The sequence below is a fragment of the Phoca vitulina genome, unplaced genomic scaffold, assembly GCF_004348235.1.
Source record: "Phoca vitulina isolate PV1807 unplaced genomic scaffold, GSC_HSeal_1.0 scaffold46, whole genome shotgun sequence".
Classification (NCBI taxonomy): domain Eukaryota; kingdom Metazoa; phylum Chordata; class Mammalia; order Carnivora; family Phocidae; genus Phoca; species Phoca vitulina.
This window is the reverse complement of record NW_022589749.1, coordinates 3,272,820-3,291,431: the sequence shown is the minus strand read 5'-3', so window position 1 is coordinate 3,291,431 and position 18,612 is coordinate 3,272,820. Positions and strand designations below refer to the sequence as shown.

Sequence of the window (18,612 nt, the reverse complement as noted above, 5' to 3'; positions counted from 1 at the left end):
CAGCATTGAGATATGGCCTTCTCGGGGACTTGGCAATCAAGTGGAGATGTGGAATGTAACGAATGCCATTTCTTCAGATACAGTGGTAGTTGAGCCAGAGAAGTCTTCATGGAGGAAGAGGGTCTGTGCTAAACATTGGGTGGTTGGTAGGCTTGGGCTAGGTCAGTGGTTCTCAGTCTTGCCTAAACATTGGAAACACTGATGCCTGGTTCCACTCCCAGAGTCAGATTTCAGTGGCCTGGGTGTGCTTTGGGCATCAGGAGTTTGGAAAGCATCCCAGGTGATTCCCATGTGCAGCCAATGTTGGGATCCACTGGGCTGGGTTGTCAGGAGGGAAAGTACTCCAGAATGGTGGATAATGTGAGCAAAGATGCAGAAGCAAGAGTATATGGAAGCCAGGAATGACAGACTTGTCCAGAGACAGGTTCATGCTAAGGAAGAACAGAAAATGAGACTGGGGAGAGGGGCGGAAGCTAGTTTGTGGAGGGATCTCTGTGCTAGGCCTAGTAATTAAAATGTCATCAATAAGATGTTAAGGCTTGAGTAGCTAGGGGGCTTTCTAAGTGTTAAGTGCTGTTCTAGTCTGACTCAGAACTTCTAGTTGTTGGGCTCATAGCTGTGAGCAAGATCCAACCCCCGACCTTAGAAGCTTATAGGTTCTTGGCGAGCTGAACACACACACACACACACACACACACACACACACACACACAGTTGCTGTGAGAAAAGTCTAGGCTGCTGTCATGAAGGCTAGATCACAGGGGGACATGGTCCAGGGTGAAGGGGAAGGAAGGAAGGAAGAATGATTATTCATGTTGTCAGGTACTTTTGAGGGCTTGGCTTGTGCAGGGCTGATGGCGGGTGGGGGGAGCCTTGGGACTAAGGGGCCCTGAGGCGCTGAGGGGTTTGGACTGGGGAAGGGAACAGAGAGGACGTGGCCACTGGAACACAGAGGGCAGTGTGGCTGGGGCGGGGGGCGGCAGGGGGGAGGTGAAGGGATGCGGAGAAGCTGCTCAGTTTTGCACCAGGGACTAGGACTGATGCGGTCACTGAGGAAAGGAGGGAATTCAGCAGTGGGCTAGTGTGTGGTGAACTGAAGCCTTTGGAGGAGAACCTGGGTTTAATCTAGACACGCGGCATCTCAGGGTGAGGACAACTCTTTTTGTGCCGGAAAAGCCCTGTGAGGCTCTGGTGGACGTTAATAGAGCGCTCTTCGTGTGGGAGCCTGCCAGTGATGAGAGCGAGTGGCAGCTTGGATCTCACCGCTCCCTGCTGTGTGGGGTCCGGCAGTTCATCAGGTTCTGGTTTTGTGGTTTTGCCTCGGAACTCTGTAAAGGGGCTTTGGGGCTGGAGCTTAGGCTCCTGAAATGCTCTCCTCTGTACCCCTCTGCTGGCCATGCGGCCCCGATGGGGTGCACAAAGGGCCTTGCGGGAGCATGTGCGGCTGCTGTGCCAGTCATCAAAGGAAAGGAAATACGTTTCCAAGTCCCAGAGTCCTCAGACCCCTACACTTGCTTTCTGTGTCTTCCTTTCACTCCTCGTCTCTGTATTTCTGATGGTGTCACCATCCCTCTCACCTTTTTTTTTTTTTTTTGAAATGGCTCCTTCCTTTCACATAGAATTTAAGAATCTAATCATGCACAGTCTAGACATTCAAACATGTTTTCTCTGTTCAGTGTGTCTGTAGCTAAGCAAGTGGCCTTACTCCAGGGAACGTCTGAGTTGTTTTGTAGGGTGTCAAGGTGAGCCTGGTAGACTTGGCGGAGTCTGTGTTCTTGTATAGGGTTCCTCATTAAGAAGGGTGATCTGGAATGCTGCCCAGAGGACCTGGGAACCAGTGGCCGTGCTTTGGCCACGGTGATATCAATATCCACCCTTGCTTGTGCATCGCCAGGCTTAACAACACTCGTGGAGTGAGCGTTCCTGTTTACTGGGGGATCAGTGGTCATGCAGAGTTCCTTCAGTCCAATTTTAGAAAGCACGTCTCTCTTACTGGCTCTTTATACCACACGTGCACTCCCCAGGCATTGTCTTACAAGGGGAGAGCCGAATTCGCCAAGCGAGGGAATTTGTGTGACAAAATCACCTTTGAATCACATATTTACTGTCAATAATTTGAGGGAATTACTGCTACATTCAGTAAATGAAACACTCCTTTATCAGAATGTTCTTTCTTTTTTTTTAGATATATATATTTTTAAAAATTTTATTTATTTGAGAGCGTGCGCATGAGCAAGGGGAGGGGCAGAGGGAGAAGCAGGCTCCCTGCTGAGCAGGGAACCCAATGTGGGGCTCAATCCCAGGACCCTGGGTTCAGGACCTGAGCCAAAGGCAGATGCTTAACTGAGCCACCCAGGGTTCCCCCTTAATTTCTTTATTAAGGAATCTCACGTGAGAAATTGATCTCTAACTACTTCATAGATGTATCATGTGATAGATTTCAGTAGTTGAATACATTTCAGAGATTATCTTGAGTCTTTATAGTTTTAACGTGGGATCCAAGAAACCCTGAAGGAACTATGGCTAGGGCCTCAAGAAGACTGTGAACCTGCTTAAAATTGTGTGCCTGTCTTTGTGTTTGTGGGGTACATCATTAGACTCTTAAAGCATTTGTAACACCCCTCCCCATGGTTAGTTGATTTACATGTTGAACCAAACTCTCTGTAGCAGATGTAAGGAACTTAGCATAAGTACCTCGATGGCAGGCAGCACACCACCTCGTCATCTGGTCATTCCATTATCCTGGTGTCTGAGGGGCCTCATGTCTGAGCAGGTTCTGGCCCTGCCTTGGCTTTGATGGAGAGAGTCATTTGTTGGAGTGGCAGTAGTAATAGGAGAGAGTGAGTGCTCCTATAATCTAAGTGGGCAAAACCGGGGAGTGTCATGCATTTCGGCAAGAGCTTTTCATGAGAAGGCAGCATTGTCTGGCTGCTAAAGGCAAGACTTAATTGTTTCAGCAAATCAATTAGTCTTTAGGGACTTTAATCAGTCAAATCTGATGCATGGATGAGGCATTAGAAAGCTCGTGCCTGTAAGACCATTAGTCCTTAGCATTTCTCTCGGTCTGTCTTTAGTGTATGTGTGTAAATACGGTGGCTTCTACAGATTTCTACTAGTGATCCCTTTGCTGGGAGAACGCAAGGTAGTAGATTGGTTATGCTAGCGTAAGGGAGATCTTGATATCCCGGGTTGTAGTACAGCGTTCTCATTTGAATTGTCACCATTGTGCCCTGTGAGAGCATGAACCATGTTCCCAGCCTTCTGTCATCTCGGTGACATTTTCTCCTTTTGGAATTACTCATCTAAACAGCATTACAGGAGTGGTTCCCCACTGACCAAATCTTATTTCTCTGTTGTTTTAAGGCTCTCCCTGTTTTCTCTACCATGGCCCTGCTCTCCAGTCCCCATTTGGAACCAAGTGTGCCCTTCTTTTCCAGATATACATCAGGGGACGTGAGGGTGTGGGACACCCGCACCTGGGACTACACAGCCCCTTTCCTGGAATCAGAGTATGAGGAGGACGAGCCTGGAATGCAGCCATATGTCTCCTTTGTGAGGATAAACAGCTCGCTGGCGGTAGCCGCTTATGAGGATGGTAAGTAACTGCAACCCTCCTCCCTATTAAGGAAAAAAAAAGCTTTACAAAAATTAAGCAGCTGTGGCCGGCTCCCCCCTGTAATCCCTCCATACATACACGTGGGCACACACACACGGTCACACACATAGCCTCACTCTTGCCTTTATGTGGAGAAGTTGGCCAATAACCCCTCCATGCATTAGTAGGCGATGGAGCACAGAACCCAGTAAGACTGGAGTTTAATTCCTACTGGAACTGGCGGGCTGCGTTTCAGTGCCAGACACGAGGCTGGCCAAGCCATCTTAAGCAAATAGCTTGTTTGGTATAAAATATTAAATATACTTGGCCTACTTTTCCTTTAGTCTCTGCTCAGTCCAAAGGGAACAGGGAAAAGGGGGGATAGATAATCTGTTGACAAATATGGAAATAGAAAAATAAAAGTCAGTGCCTACCTTTTCCTGGCACTTACATACCATACAAGATAATCTGTGGTGCTGTGTTGTCTCTCTGGGATTGATAGAATTCTTTTTGTGTATGAGCAACCGTGGACTTACAGAACTAGGTGAGAAAAGTCTAAAATTATATTTACCTAAGTCATGAAACACCTGTCAGTTTGTAGCTAATAGGAATCATAATTTTGATGGCCATGATATCCTATGCTCCTAAGTTCCATTATGCTGTGACGTTGGAATCCCCAAAAGCTTTGTTTCCCCACTTGCCTGAGTCGGACCGTGAAATATTTTGGAATGTTAGTCTTCATGTCATGGCACTGTTGCAAATCTTTGGAGTCAGTGGAACAACCACAGAATCCATGGTTGGCTCAAAGGGACAAAACTGTAGTAAAGTAGCTAATGGGCTATTTTATATCTATATGTCACTTAAAAAGTAGAGCTGAAGTCTTGAAAATATTTTCAAGGTATTACTTTAACAACATGAACTCTGTTCTTTCAGTTTGACATTAGTAGACCTCCTTGGTAGATTTTCTTTTCAGCCTCTAGAAATTCAGCTAAGCTCTTTCTGTGGTATATAGTATTTCCTGTATGTTTGTTGAGCTCTGGGGTAGATAACATAAGATCGGCTTGAATGTGTTTGCTACTTTGCAAACAGCCAATGAGTTTCTCTAAAAAATGAGTATGCAAAGGTTGTAGTACAATTAGAATCCTACACCCTCTGCTAGCCTCCCGGCCACACACATACCTGTGCGCACACACATTCTTCTTCAGAGGCGAACCTGGGGCCCAGAGAGACCAGCTAGGTGGTTTGCTTGAGGCTGAGTTGTGAGTCCAGTAGTGAATCCAGAAGTGTGACTGTGTGTCCCAGGCCACGCCGGGGTCAGAGTGCACACTTTATGTGCTACTAAACACAGATGCCTGCAGAGTTGTGCCCCTGATTGATTGGCAACCCCACGCCTCCTACCTTGGAAGCTTGAAGACCCAGCTTGAGGAGATGGGCTCGTGTGCTGCCGGTTTCCCATCATTGGTCAGAAGTGTTTGTTCCCCTCCTCCCTCTTGCACAGAAACATTGGGAAACCATGTAGATAGTTTCCCATGTAGGTAGTTTCTCTACCTTCTTTGGCAATTACTTGGTAAATAATGGCCAAAATGTATTTTTAAAACTTGATTTAAAAAAATATAGTTAACATTCAAACAGAGCAAAAAAAAGTATAAAATATAAAAGAAAACATATCCAAAAGGAAGCTGAAGTGCTTCTCCCTTGCCCCCTGCCTCTGTCCCTCCCCTTGCATGTCTTAGACATGGGTCCTACACTGTGTACTTCTCTGCACCTTGCCCTTGTTTTGTCTTTAACACAATGACACATCTTGGTATCTTTCCATATTAGCACTTATAGGTAAACCTTATTGTTTTGGGGCCTCAGTACTATGGCACGATGTGGTTGTACTTATAATTTATTAGAGCCCTTAATGACGCACACTTGGATGGCTTATTTTTGTTATTAAAAACAGTTCCTCAGATACCATGATGGACTTGTGCAACTATAGCTATGGGGTAGATTACTAGTAATTACTGGGTTGGAGGCTACACATGCTTTGTTTTGATAAATATTACCAAATTGCCCTCCACAGAGGTTCTACCAGTGAATGGTCGCACCACCATGTGTATGAGAGCGGTGGCTTCCTCATACTGGTCTGATAGGTGGAAATGGCATTTCACTGTTGTCTTTGTTTGCCTTTCTTTATATGGATAGGTGAACACCTTTTCATATTTTTTTTCTATTTCTCTGCAAATTGCTTGTTCCTGTCTGTTCTCATTTTTCTCTGGGTTATCTTTTCTGATTGGAAAGGGAAATAGCCCTTGCCATACCTATTTTAAATGTTTTTTCAGTTGGTCGGTTATTCTTCAGTGGACTTTGTTTATGGTTTGTTTTTCTAGATGGTAGTTGTAGGTGTGTATAATTTTAACTTTTTAATCCATAATTGAGTGGGTTTTATTTTGTAATTTAATGTTATTGACTACTACATTTTTAGGGATGTAAGATCAAACTAATAGAAACTGTTACACATTGAGAAATCTTGCTTTTTTTTTTTATTAAAGATTTTATTTATTTGACAAAGAGCACAAGCAGGGGGAGAGGCAGAGGGAGAAACAGACTCCCTGCTGAGCAGGGAGCCCGATGCGGGACTCGATCCCAGGACCCTGGGATCATGACCTGAGCCAAAGGCAGATGCTTAACTGACTGAGCCATCCAGGTGCCCCGAGAAGTCTTGCTTTTACCCATTTTTGTCCACTCCATTCTAAAGCAACCATATATTTTAGTTTTCTGTCTATCCTTCCAGTATTTTTTCTTTTATTTTTTTCTTTTTCTTTTTATTTTATTTTTATTTTTTTTAAGATTTTATTTATTTGATAGAGACACCGTGAGAGAGGGAACACAAGCAAGGGGAGTGAAAGAGGGAGAAGCAGGCTCCCCGCCGAGCAGGGAGCCCGATGCGGGGCTCGATCCCAGGACTCTGGGATCATGACCTGAGCTGAAGGCAGACGCTTAACGACTGAGCCACCCAGGCGCCCCTTTTCTTTTATTTTTTTTAAGATTTTTTTTATTTTACTTTTGAGAGTGAGAGAGAAGGAGCAGGGGGAGGGGCAAAGGGAGAGGGAGAAGCAGACTCCCCACCGAGTAGGGAGCCAGACATGGGGCTCGATCATGGGACTCCAGGATCATGACCTGAGCCAAAGGCAGATGCTTAACCGACTGAGCCACCCAGGCACCCCATCCTTCCAGTATTTCTGTGTTGCAAATATGAACATTCGTATTCTTCCCCTCTTTTTCTTAAATGAAAAATAGCATATTACTTTATATTATTCCACACGTTGTCTTTTTTCACTTAATGATCTGTCTTGAAAGCTTGTCCATGTCTGTATATAGAAAAACAGCCTCCTTCCCCCCCGCCCTTCCTGCATAGTATTCCATGTGTACAAGGACTGTGGTTCATTTACACAGCCCCTTACTGAGGAATAGTTGCATTGTTTCGGACCCTTCTGCTATCACAATGTAGCAAAAAAACCTTACCTATGAGACATTTCATGTGAGTACAGGAATGGTAGTTTCCTATAAAATTTATGAATCCAAGGATAAACGCAGATGGGGTTATACGATTTTGCACTCTCACCAGCCAGGTATGCAGGTATGCCCATTTCCTCACAGATTTGTCAGCAGAGTGTGTTTCAGACTTCTAGGTACTTGTCAATTTGATAGATTAGAAATGGTATCCAAATGTAGTTTCAATTTACATTTCTCTTAGCCTAAGAATTGTTTTCATATTTGTACCTGCTACTTGTACTTCTTTCTTCTAATAAGCTATGGCTTATTTTTCACACTTGAATCTTGACCAATATAGAATTTATCCTGCGACAGTATAAAATATGAATCTGAGAACATTTTTTCCAGCATCTCTTATTAGAAAGCCCATCACTCCCTACCTCACTGGTTCAAGGTGCTGCTTTTATAAGTTTTTAGATGTGAGATTCTCTTAGTACGCAGGTCTGTTTCTGGATGTTATGCTTTGTCTGGTTGCTTACATTTATACTATCATGTTGGTGTTGTCTTTCTGGGTTCCACGGCATGCTTAGGGGGATCTCCCCTACTCCAAGATAAGGTTAAATCTATAGTACTTACATCGTTTATGTTGAAATCTTTGGTCTCAAATTCATTTGGGGATTAGGATTGTGTCTTTGGTGAGAACTCTTGCATTTTTACTTCTCTTCTCACTCTGAGCTTGTTTTACCAGTCTGATTGGGGCTTTACTATTTCTGGGATACACGAGAGCTTTTCATTTTTCTCCCAGACCTCAGGTGGCATTGTCTTTGGTCTCACTTTATTTTAACAGATTGACGCTGTGATATTTATACCAACATGTCTATGAGTAGCTACTTCTGAGGCAAAGACAGATTGAAAACCTCAAACACACAGTTTTATATTGTTCCTTTTCAGGAGCAGCAAACGGGCACTTCTTAGGCAAAACATGGCAAAAAGGAAAGGGACCTTGTGGGGTCTGCTGTATAAAATTCACGACTATGCCGGACAGGAGAGAAGAGGATAAAATGAACTTCAGCTCCCTGGCTGTGCCGAAGGGAAGCTCTGTAGTCACTGAGGCCCTGTTGGTGGCCTACACATGTATCCTCCACAGAAGGAGTCCGATCTGGAGTGGGGGATGGAAGCCACTTTGGGAGAAAGTCAGTCGTCCCCACATCCTTTTTAGCTCCTCGCCCTGTAGGAACACTGTACACCCACTTGGGGTGTTGAGATTTGGCAAGGTGATCCACAGTTGTGATTTTTTGAATTCCAACCCACTGGCCTCATATTTCTTCTGCCTTGTTTCCAGTTGTCAGCACTGGCCATCCTCCAGTTTGATTTGACCACTAATTGTGTTGCATGTTACCGTACCGAAATGAATCAAATCAAAATGCTTTTCCTGGAGCATTAGATAAAGCAGGCGAAGGTTCTGAGTAATGAGCAGATGCTGCTAATGCAGGGACAGTGGAGACCTTGCCAGGACTCCATCTGCTCCATGCTTGCCTGCCTCTGGCCCCGAGCCACAGCATTAGGGAAGGCGCTGTACTCGAAACCCGCTCCCCGTTCACAGAGTTTGCCTTGAAAACTCACTGTTTGGTGAGAAATGAGATTACACACTTCTTAGGTGCAAAGAAGTTCTCGTTTGTCCCTGCAAGTAGAGAGGAGAGACCAGACCCAGTGCATATTAGCATGTGGAAGCCGAGATGGGGTAGCCAACAGTCCTCTCTCTGTGCTGCCATCAAGCAAGGCAAAGTGGCTTATCCACTTCTGCAGCACTCCCCGAGCAATTGTCTGAACACACACAGGCTCCATTGTCTGGGGCTGGGCCCGCCCTGGGCCCGAGTGATGGCGATTCCTCGTTTACTGGCCTGGTAACAATGGATGGGAGTGGGTCTCTCCAGGCTTCTTTTTAGCAGAGAACAGTAGGACCATATTTTAGTTAGCTATGATGAAGAGTAGGTGCTTTTAAAACTTTATAGTTTTGTTTAAGAAAAAAAATCAGTTCTTTGATAGTTTTGCTTATGTCTCTTCTTTGTATAATGGTGACATTGGAATGTAATGATAAAACCTTTGAATGTAATACTTATACAATAAACAATATTCCTCACCCCCCAATCAAGATAGAAGTTTTAGAAGTGGAGCATTAACATGCTAAAGCCTTGCTTGGGAGATGGCTAAGACAGCTGAGTGTGGATTGTGGATATGATTGATTGGCCAAGGCCTGCCTTTTCTGGTCATTGTTCTCTTAAAAGTTTCAACAACCAGTTTTTGCTTGAAACCTTTGCCTGCCCTTAAGTCTAGGGGACTTACTCAGGTATTTGACAAAACAAAATGAAACTTTCTGATAACACCAAAATACCAGGTAGAGTCCTTGTAAAAGATAGGATACCTTTATAAACATGAACGACGAACAGTAGGAGTGCTCACGTTTTAAAGGTGCTCAGAGTGGAATTAAACACTGAAATGCAGAGTTCTGAACAGAGATGGTTCTTTTGTTATTGAAGGATTTGAGGAATTGAACTTTAAAGTTGACTGCTATTTGGCATGGTCTAGAGCGTTAGACTGTGTTTCATAGACACGCCATGGGGACTATGCTTACGTGATGGAAGTTTTTGAATAAAACCTTTTTAAAGTGTTTCCATTTTTCAGTGAGAAGAGTTCAAAATTATATTTCACACTTGCTTATGTACGCGTTGGACTGAAGATGCATTGTAACTAAGTATTAGGACAGTGCTCCTCAAATGGGAGTCTAGAGAGAAAATCTTGAGCAGGAGCTATGAGATCTCTAAGAAAGTTTTTTTTTTTTTTTATCTGTATTTTTATAGTAATCTAAAAAAAACCGATCCTTTGACCTTGTAACTAAACCATGCTGCATGATCTCAGTATTTGAATTTGCATTTTGTGTTCCCAGGCTGTTGGCACCAAGTAATCACTACATGCCTTGTGATTGTTTTTCATGCTGAGGGGTCCACAGATGACTTTTTATAGAGGTCTGCAAGCTCTCAGTTTTAAGAAACACTGGGGAGGGGAGTTCTCAATTTCTACGATTACTATAAATTTTTGAAGTTACTAGTGAAAATAACTTGAAATGATTGTTCTCATGCAGAAAGTGGCACATTAAATTTATGGTATGAGATTTGGTGTTGTTTATTGGGGTGGTTTTACTGAAAACTGATTTTTAATAATATAGAGTATGATGCATAAATTCAAAGTAGCTGCCCTGTGTTATTACAGTTGAGGTTAAAAATGGAAAGGAACAATAAATAGCACAGGGTATCTTTGTTGGGGGATAGTTTAGACTAGAGAGATAAATTGTCCATGTTCTTAAATGTACCTAATGAAATCCACACATGAATTTTTTTTTTGGAGGCTGATAAATCAAATTTTAAGTGCAGGAATTTAATTTCCCTTTTAATACTTGCAATTTTGATTGTAGCATTTATTCTACACAAAACCCTAGGGCTCTGTTAAAGCAGAAGTAAATATATTTGTGGAATGTATTTTTGTTTTAAAAGCAAGATGTGCCTGCCTGTCTGCCATTTCAGTCAAAAAGTCATTAGGCAAGCTACAGTGGAGTAGGAAGGCAATCCCGTGGGGCCAGGGACAGGTGGAGGAGGGAGTCTGAGTGGAACAGTGGCCTGGCGGGTGTGGGAGGTTGGCAACATCCAGGGAGATTGAGCAGGTAAATATATTAAGGATAATGGAAGCCAGTTTCTCACTATTGGAGAAGGGAGTTACAGGCATGGAAAAGGGCTATCCAGATGAACCCTGTGGGGCTGGATTGGAACAGGAGGTGTTGGTGTGGAATTCCTGCTTTTCAATATAGATACGTAAATAGAGATATCTGTGTTTGTATACAAATATGTTTATATATGTCCTAGCTTCGTTTGCTCTGAAAGTATAGAAGCAGCAATAGTCCAGTAGCAATGAGCATACCTAGTGCTCAGATCTTAAAAATACCGGTCTCCACTAAAAGGAGTCCGGGCTGCTTGGCAAAGAGGCTGACTCCATCCAGGGCTGGGGTAGGGAAAGAACAAAATAATCCCGGAGCATCGTATTGTACCAGGAAATACGGAAGTGCTTGAGGAATAATGGTGACATGAATACAGAAGCTACCTTGAAGGTAGCTTTGACGAGGTCAGGCTAGTCTTTCTGTGGGATGTCCTTCAATTTGCGCTTTCTCATATTTCCTCATGATTCGACTGGGTTATGCATTTTTGGCTGGACTGTCACAAGCGATTCTGTGTTCATCGCCATGCATTCTATTATGTAGCACAAGATGTTCGTTTGTCCCATTACTGATGTTAAATTTGACCACTTTATTAATTTGACATCTGCCAGGTTTCTTGACTACAAAGTTACTTCCCCCCCCATTCTGTAATTAGTGTTCTTTTATTTATTTATTTTATTAACATAATGTATTTGTTCCAGGGGTACAGGTCTGTGATTCATCAGTCTTAAACAATTCACAGCGCTCACCATAGCAATTAATTAATGTTCTGCAGGGAGATTCTTTGATTCTTCTCATCTGATAGTTTTAGCATCAATTGATTTGTTTTGTTTTGTTCTCAATTATTGCCATTGTAACTGCCGATTAGTGATTTTTCTAATTCCATCGTTCCTTCTATATTTGTTAGGTGACATTCTACTGTAAGTGTGTACCTCTGTTAGTATCATTCTGATACTCAGATTGTCCCAGATTTGGCCAGCTGTCAAACTCATGAAGGTAAAAAAAAAAAAAAAAAAATGAAGGGACTATTCAGGTTGAAGGACACAAGACAGATGAATGCCATGTATCATCCTGGATTGGATTCTTTTTCTATAAAGGACTTTACTGGGACAATTGGCAGCGGGATCTGAATAATGGGTAAATAGAAGTTCTTGCAACTTTTCTGTAATTTTCAAATTGTTTCAAAATAAGTTAAAACTTTTGTTTTTGATTAAGATGAAGTAATAAGGACTAGATTTATCCTTCTGCCTTAAACAACTGGAGAACTGGACAGAATATATTAAATAATGGTTTTCAGACATTAATCTTCTCTAAGGGATCAGTCTTGGGCTGTTTTTCTTTTTTTATTTTAAAATGTTCTATTTATTCATGAGAGTCAGAGAGAGAGAGAGAGAGAGAGAGGCAGAGGGAGAAGCAGGCTCCCCGCCTAGCAGGGAGCCCAATGCGGGACTTGATCCCAGGACCCTGGGATCATGACCTGAGCCAAAGGCAGACGCTTAACCATCTGAGCCACCCAGGCGCCCCTTGGGCTGTTTTTCAAACAGGAGGAATCCTACAATTATATCAGCTTACCAACTGGAAACAACCCAGTACAGGGAAAGGGAACCTGAACAGAGCCTGGACCTCACTTTGTTGAGGAGACACCAAGAGGTCAAGGAAGCCAAGGTGGAAAGAATTTATGGGCCAGAGTATCAGGGAGGGGGGAGCTGCACAGAGAGAACTCTACAGACCTAAAGAGACCCCTCTGTCTTTGAGTACTGATTTGTCCATGTGTGAGAAGAGATACAGAGACCAGGGAAAGAACCACCTGAAAGAAGAAGGCTGAACAGTTTCTGAAGCTCACACAGGGCTAGGAATGGTTTGTATTCCCACCAACCAGAATGGAAAGACCTCTCTCTTATAAGGCCACTGATCCCATCCTCAGGACCCCCGCTCAAAACTTAATCTAATCCTGATTACCTCCCAAGGTCCCATCTCCAAATAGCATCACATTGGGGGTTAAAGCTTCACCCTGTGAATTTTGGGGGGAGACAGACATTCAGTCCATAACACTAACACTAAAGCTATTTTAATTCTTTTTAAAGAGTTTAGAGAGTGAGCGAGAATGCTATCAGGGAAGGAGCAGAGGGAGAGGGAGAGAATCTCCAGAAGACTCCATGCTGAGCACAGAGTCCAAAGTGGGGCTCGATCCCAGGACTCTGAGATCATGACCTGAGCTGAAAACCAAGAGTCAGAGGCTTAACCGAATGAGCCACCCAGGCTCCCTGAAAGACATTTTAAATATACAAATAGGGTTAAATATAAAAGGATGGGAAGTTATACAGTGCAAACATAAAGGAAAGCTGGCGTAGCTATATTACTTTCAGACAAAATTTTAGAACAAGGAATATTAGGGATAAAAAGGGACTTTCATAATGAAAAAGGGGTCAGTTTATCAAATGGACATAGTAATGCTAAATACGCATCTAATAACACAACTTCAGGGATGCCTGGGTGACTCAGTCAGTTAAACGTCCAACTCTTGATTTTGGCTCAGGTTATGACCTCAGGGTCATGAAATCAAGCCCCACATCAGGCTCCATGCTCAGTGGGGAGTCTGCTTGAGATTCCCTCTCCCCTGCTGCCCCTCCCCCTGCTTGTGCTATCTCCCTCTCTAAAATAAAATCTTTAAAAAAAAAAAAACTGATAAGTGAAAGGGGAAATAAACAAATTCATAATTATAGTGGAAATCTCAGGCACTTTTATTTCAGTAATTGATAGAAGTAATTGGTAAGGTCATATAAGATTGAACAACATTGTCAGCTAACTTTACCTAATTGACATTTATAGAACTTTCCACACAACAACTATAAAATACACATTCTTTTCAAGTAGACTCAGAATGGTGACCAAGATGGAGTATGTTCTGGGCCATAAAATTATTTTCAGTAAATTTAAGAGGATTGAAATCCTGCAAAAGTATGTTCTCACTGAAAGTACATTTTCCAACAACCATGAAATTAAAAATAACAGCTCTGTAAAATCTCCAAATATTTGGAAATTAAACGGTGCTCTTATAAATAAGCCATGAGTTAAGAAATCAGGAAATATTTTGAACTGAATGAAAATGAAAAACCGTTTATCAAAATGTAAAGCAGTGCTTAGAGGGAAATTTAAAGCAATAAATGCTTATAAAAGAAAAAGTCTCAAATCAATGATAAACTTTTCACCTTAAATAGAAAAAGAGCAAATTAAATACAGTAAAAAGAACAGGAATCACTGGAATTGAGAAAATAATATAGGAAAATCAAAACTAGTTCCTTTAAAAAAAAAAATTGTGACAAGTACTAGTCAGAGTGATTAAGGGAATAAAATACCAACATTGGGAATGCAACAGAGGGGACATCATTATAGATCCTACAGATGTGGAGAAGACTACAGTGAAAAATTATGAAAAAGTTTATACCAGTAAATTTGGCCTCTTAGATGAAGTGGATAAATTTTTTTTTTTTGAAAGATACACATTACCAAAATTCAGTTAAGAACTAGAAAACTTGAATGGCGCTATTTCCATTAAAGAAATGGAATTTGTAATGTAAAATTTTCCTATGAGGAAACCTACAAGCCCAATGGTTTTACTGGTGAATTCTACCAAGCACTTAAGGAAATAATACTAATTCTGTATACTTCCATAAAATAGGCTAGGAGGGAACACTTTTCAACTCAACTAATGAGACCAGCATTACCCTCATACCAAAACCAGATAAAGAAGAAAAAATAACTAGTGTATGAAAACAAGGAAACTATAGATCAGTATTCCACATGAACATAGATGTAAACATGCTTAACAGTGGGGTGCCTGGGTGGCTCAGTCAGTTAAGCGTCTGCCTTCAGCTCAGGTCATGATCCCAGGGTCCTGGGATCGAACCCTGCATCAGGCTCCCTGCTCAGCGGGGGGTCTGCTTCTCCCTCTCCATCTTCTTCTCCACCTGTTCGTGTGTGCTTAACTTAACGAAATACTGTAAAACTCAATCCTGTAATATATTAAAAGGGTAGTAAATCATAGCCACTTAGGATTCATCCAAGGAATTTAATTAGTGTAACATTTGAAAATCAATTCATCATATTAACAGACTATAAAGGAAAAACCTGATGGTCAACTCAATGAAACACAAATTTGACAACCAATTCGTATTGATGATTAAAAACTCTTAGCTGACTGATAAAGGAACCTTTCTATGAAAAACCTACAGCTAACTGCATATGTAATGTGAAGACCATGCTTTCTAAAAACTGGAAACAAGGCAAGGATGTCCACTTTTACTACTGTTATTTTAAGCATTGTACTGGAAGGCTGCCTTCATGCAATAATGCAAGAAAATGAAAAGGTATACAGATAGGAAAGGAAAAAATTATAGGAAAAGAATTTCCTATAGAAAAAGGATAAATTATGCGTAAAATCCTAAGCCATCAACAAAAATGTTGCTAGAACTAAAAAGTATCTTTAGCAGTGTCACTGTGTATGAAGTCCATATGCAAAAACCAATTGTATTTTTTCAAGTTAGCAACAAACAGTTGGAAAAGTATAAGATAATTGGTGATTAATTCAGCAAATAACAAAATATGTGTAAGACCTGTGTGCTGAACACTATAAAATACTGAGAGAAATTAAAGCCCAAATAAATGGAGAGTTATATTCATGGATTGGAAGATTGAATGCTGTTGAGATGTCGGCTGTCCCCTCATTGACCTAGAGATTCAATCCAAACCTAATCAGCATCCCTACAGGCTTTTACTTTTTTTTTCTTTTGGTGGAAGATGATAAGCTGATTCTAACGCTTAAAATCTAAAAGAATTTAAAATCTAAAATCTAAAAATGCATAGGACCAAGAATAGTGAGGAATGATTTTGAAAAAGAAGTACAAAGTTGGTAGAGTTACCCTACCCAATTTCAAGATTTACTGTGAAACTGTAGTCATCAAAACAGTGTGCTACTGGCCTGAGGATAGACCGATGAAACAATAAAGTCCAGAAAAAGCTACCCACTGATTTTTTTATAAAGGTGCCAAGGTCATTCAATGAGGAAATAATCATCTTTTCAACAAATGATGTTGAAACATATCTATATGCCTTTTCATTCCTGCCTATGAACTTCTACTCTTCATGCCATCTACAAGTTAACTCAAATGGATTATAGACTTAAATATAAAACTTCTAGACAAAAACAAAATCTTTATGACCTTGGGTTGGGCAAAGATTTCTTAGGACACAGAAAGCACAAATTATAAAAGAAAAATGTTAGACTTCATCAAAAGTAGAAACCTTTGATCATGAAGATACTAAGAAAATGAAAAGGCAAGCAGAAAATATTTGCAAAACACCTATCTGATGTATGACTTGCATCTAGAATATATAAATAACATTCATAATTCAAATATAAGAAGACAATCAACTGAAAGTGGCAAAAGGTTTGAATAGACCCTTCACCAGAGAAGACCTATAAATGTTGAGTGAACACATGAAAGGATGCTCAGCATCATTAGTCATTAGGGAAAGGTAAATTAAAACCATTTTGAAATATACTGTTATACCCACTACACCAGCTTAAAAAGACTGATAATGCCTAGTGTTGGTGAGAGTGTGGAGAAGTTAGCACTTTCATTTCTTGCTGGTGGGAATGCAAAATGGTGCAGCCACACTGGAAAACAGGTTGGCAGTTTCTTATAAAGCATAAACTCACTAGGTTTATGCTTTATAGCACTCCCACTCATATTATCCAAGAGAATGAAAACCTGTGTTCACACAAAAACTTGAATATTTATAGAATTTTATTCATGATTGCTCCAAACTGGAAGCAACCTAGATATGTATTAATTGGTAAATGAATACAGTTGTGGTACATCTATACAGTGAGACATTACACGTCAATAACAAACTACAGATACATACAACAATATAGAAAAATCTCAATAGCATTAATGCTAAGTAAAAGAAGCCAGACACAAAAGAGCATATACTATATAATTCTGTTTATATGGAATTCTAGAGGAAGCGAAACTAGGACAGAAAGCAAGTGAGTATTTGCCAGGGGCTGGGACCAAGGAAGGTGACTGCCTGTAAAGCTGGGATGGAAATACTCTGTTATGACTGGTGGTGGTTACGGGACCATATATATTTGTCTGTTCCCATCAAATTGTACACTTAAAGTAGACAAGTTGTTTTGTGTGTGTAGATTATACCTCAATAAAACATTTTTTAAACAACCGAAGAGTACTATTTTAATATTTTCTACAATATAGTTAGTGCCATTCTTGCAAAGTTTTGTTGGTTTTTGCTCATCAGGAAAGGACAGGGTCTCTGAGATGTATTAGAGTAGAAGGACAAGAGTGCTTTCCTGCTCAGTTCTATATTTGAGTGGATGATCATCAAGAACAGAGAATTCCTCTGGTTGCTCCATGGCCACTGGAACACATTTAGTGATTGAAGTTTTTTTTCTATATTTTTAATTCTAAAATAATCCTTCATGAAGAAATCTGGACCTATTTTTAAAGAGATCCAAAAATGGATATTGTAGTATGGGATCATAGTGGTAGTGGATATTGTATATATGGGATCATAGTGGCATTAGGCATGGCCAAATATAGTAGCTATGTGGATTCTGAATTGTTCCTCCTCCTTGCTTTTAACTCTGCTCCCATATAGGACTTAAAACCCAAGATCATGCAGTATTACAAAAAGAAATTCCTGGATAAGCAGCTTTCCCCAACCCTTTATTCCAAGGCTATGGCAGACTTTTCTCCATGTTTTTAAGAGCATATGACTTTTTTTTTTTTTTTTTTTTAAGATTTTATTTATTTATTTGACAGAGAGAGAGATAGCGAGAGCAGGAACACAAGCAGGGGGAGTGGGAGAGGGAGAAGCAGGCTTCCTGCCGAGCAGGGAGCCCGATGTGGGACTCGATCCCAGGACCCTGGGATCATGACCTGAGCCGAAGGCAGACGCTTAATGACTGAGCCACCCAGGTGCCCAAGAGCATATGACTTTTGATGCAAAGACCTGGACTAGGTTATTCTAATTCCTAAGAGTTGGAAGCGTATATTGTGCTGTCCTAGTAATATTAAATATAGCTAGTGTCCATATCTTGGTTTCTAAATATCATTAATTCTTCAGTAAAAGGAACCAGTGCTAGGGGAGGCAAATACAGGATGAGTCTGGAACATCTTGTGGGGCCAGAAAGTAAGGATGTTAAAAAAAAGGATAGCAGAGGAAAGGGGGAAGTTCTATTTATAGGACAGTGGAACCAAACTGGAGTTCTTTCCCAACAGCAAAATCAGGGACAATTTGAGCAGAAAATATGATAGTAATGGATTATAACCTATAGAATAAAGAAGTAAGTATCTACAAGCCCATGCTGATGTAAATAAATAATTGAATAAATAAGGGAGAAGAGACAGCTCTTCCTTACAGTAGCATTTCAATTAATGAATTTGTATATGGACAAGGGTGATGAAAATAGAAATTCATTTGGCAAGCACCACGATAATTGTTGCAGGCAAGAATCATCCATGGATGCTAAAGTTGGTATGATGAGAAACAGGATATGTGCATAGTTTCAAGTTATTTCCTCACAAGAGAAGAATGATAACCTTATAATGGAGAAACCTGACTATACCACCTAAACCAAGTGGTGAAAGTTACCATTACCAGTAATGAGAAATTGACATCATGTACCTCCTGATACACGGAAAAGGCACAACATTACTTCTGTGCTATTTTTGCCAAAAATGCATAACCTGAT

At 41.0% G+C, this 18,612-nt stretch overlaps 1 protein-coding gene across 1 annotated transcript in view; it reads left to right on the top strand.

The window, feature by feature from the left end:
• FBXW8 (F-box and WD repeat domain containing 8) overlaps positions 1-18,612 on the top strand; it is a 113,161-nt gene that overhangs the window by 45,289 nt on the left and 49,260 nt on the right. Inside the window, exon 5 of the mRNA XM_032431561.1 lies at positions 3,438-3,595. Within this exon, the coding sequence (XP_032287452.1) occupies positions 3,438-3,595 (158 nt within the window). The remainder of the gene's footprint in view (positions 1-3,437; positions 3,596-18,612) is intronic.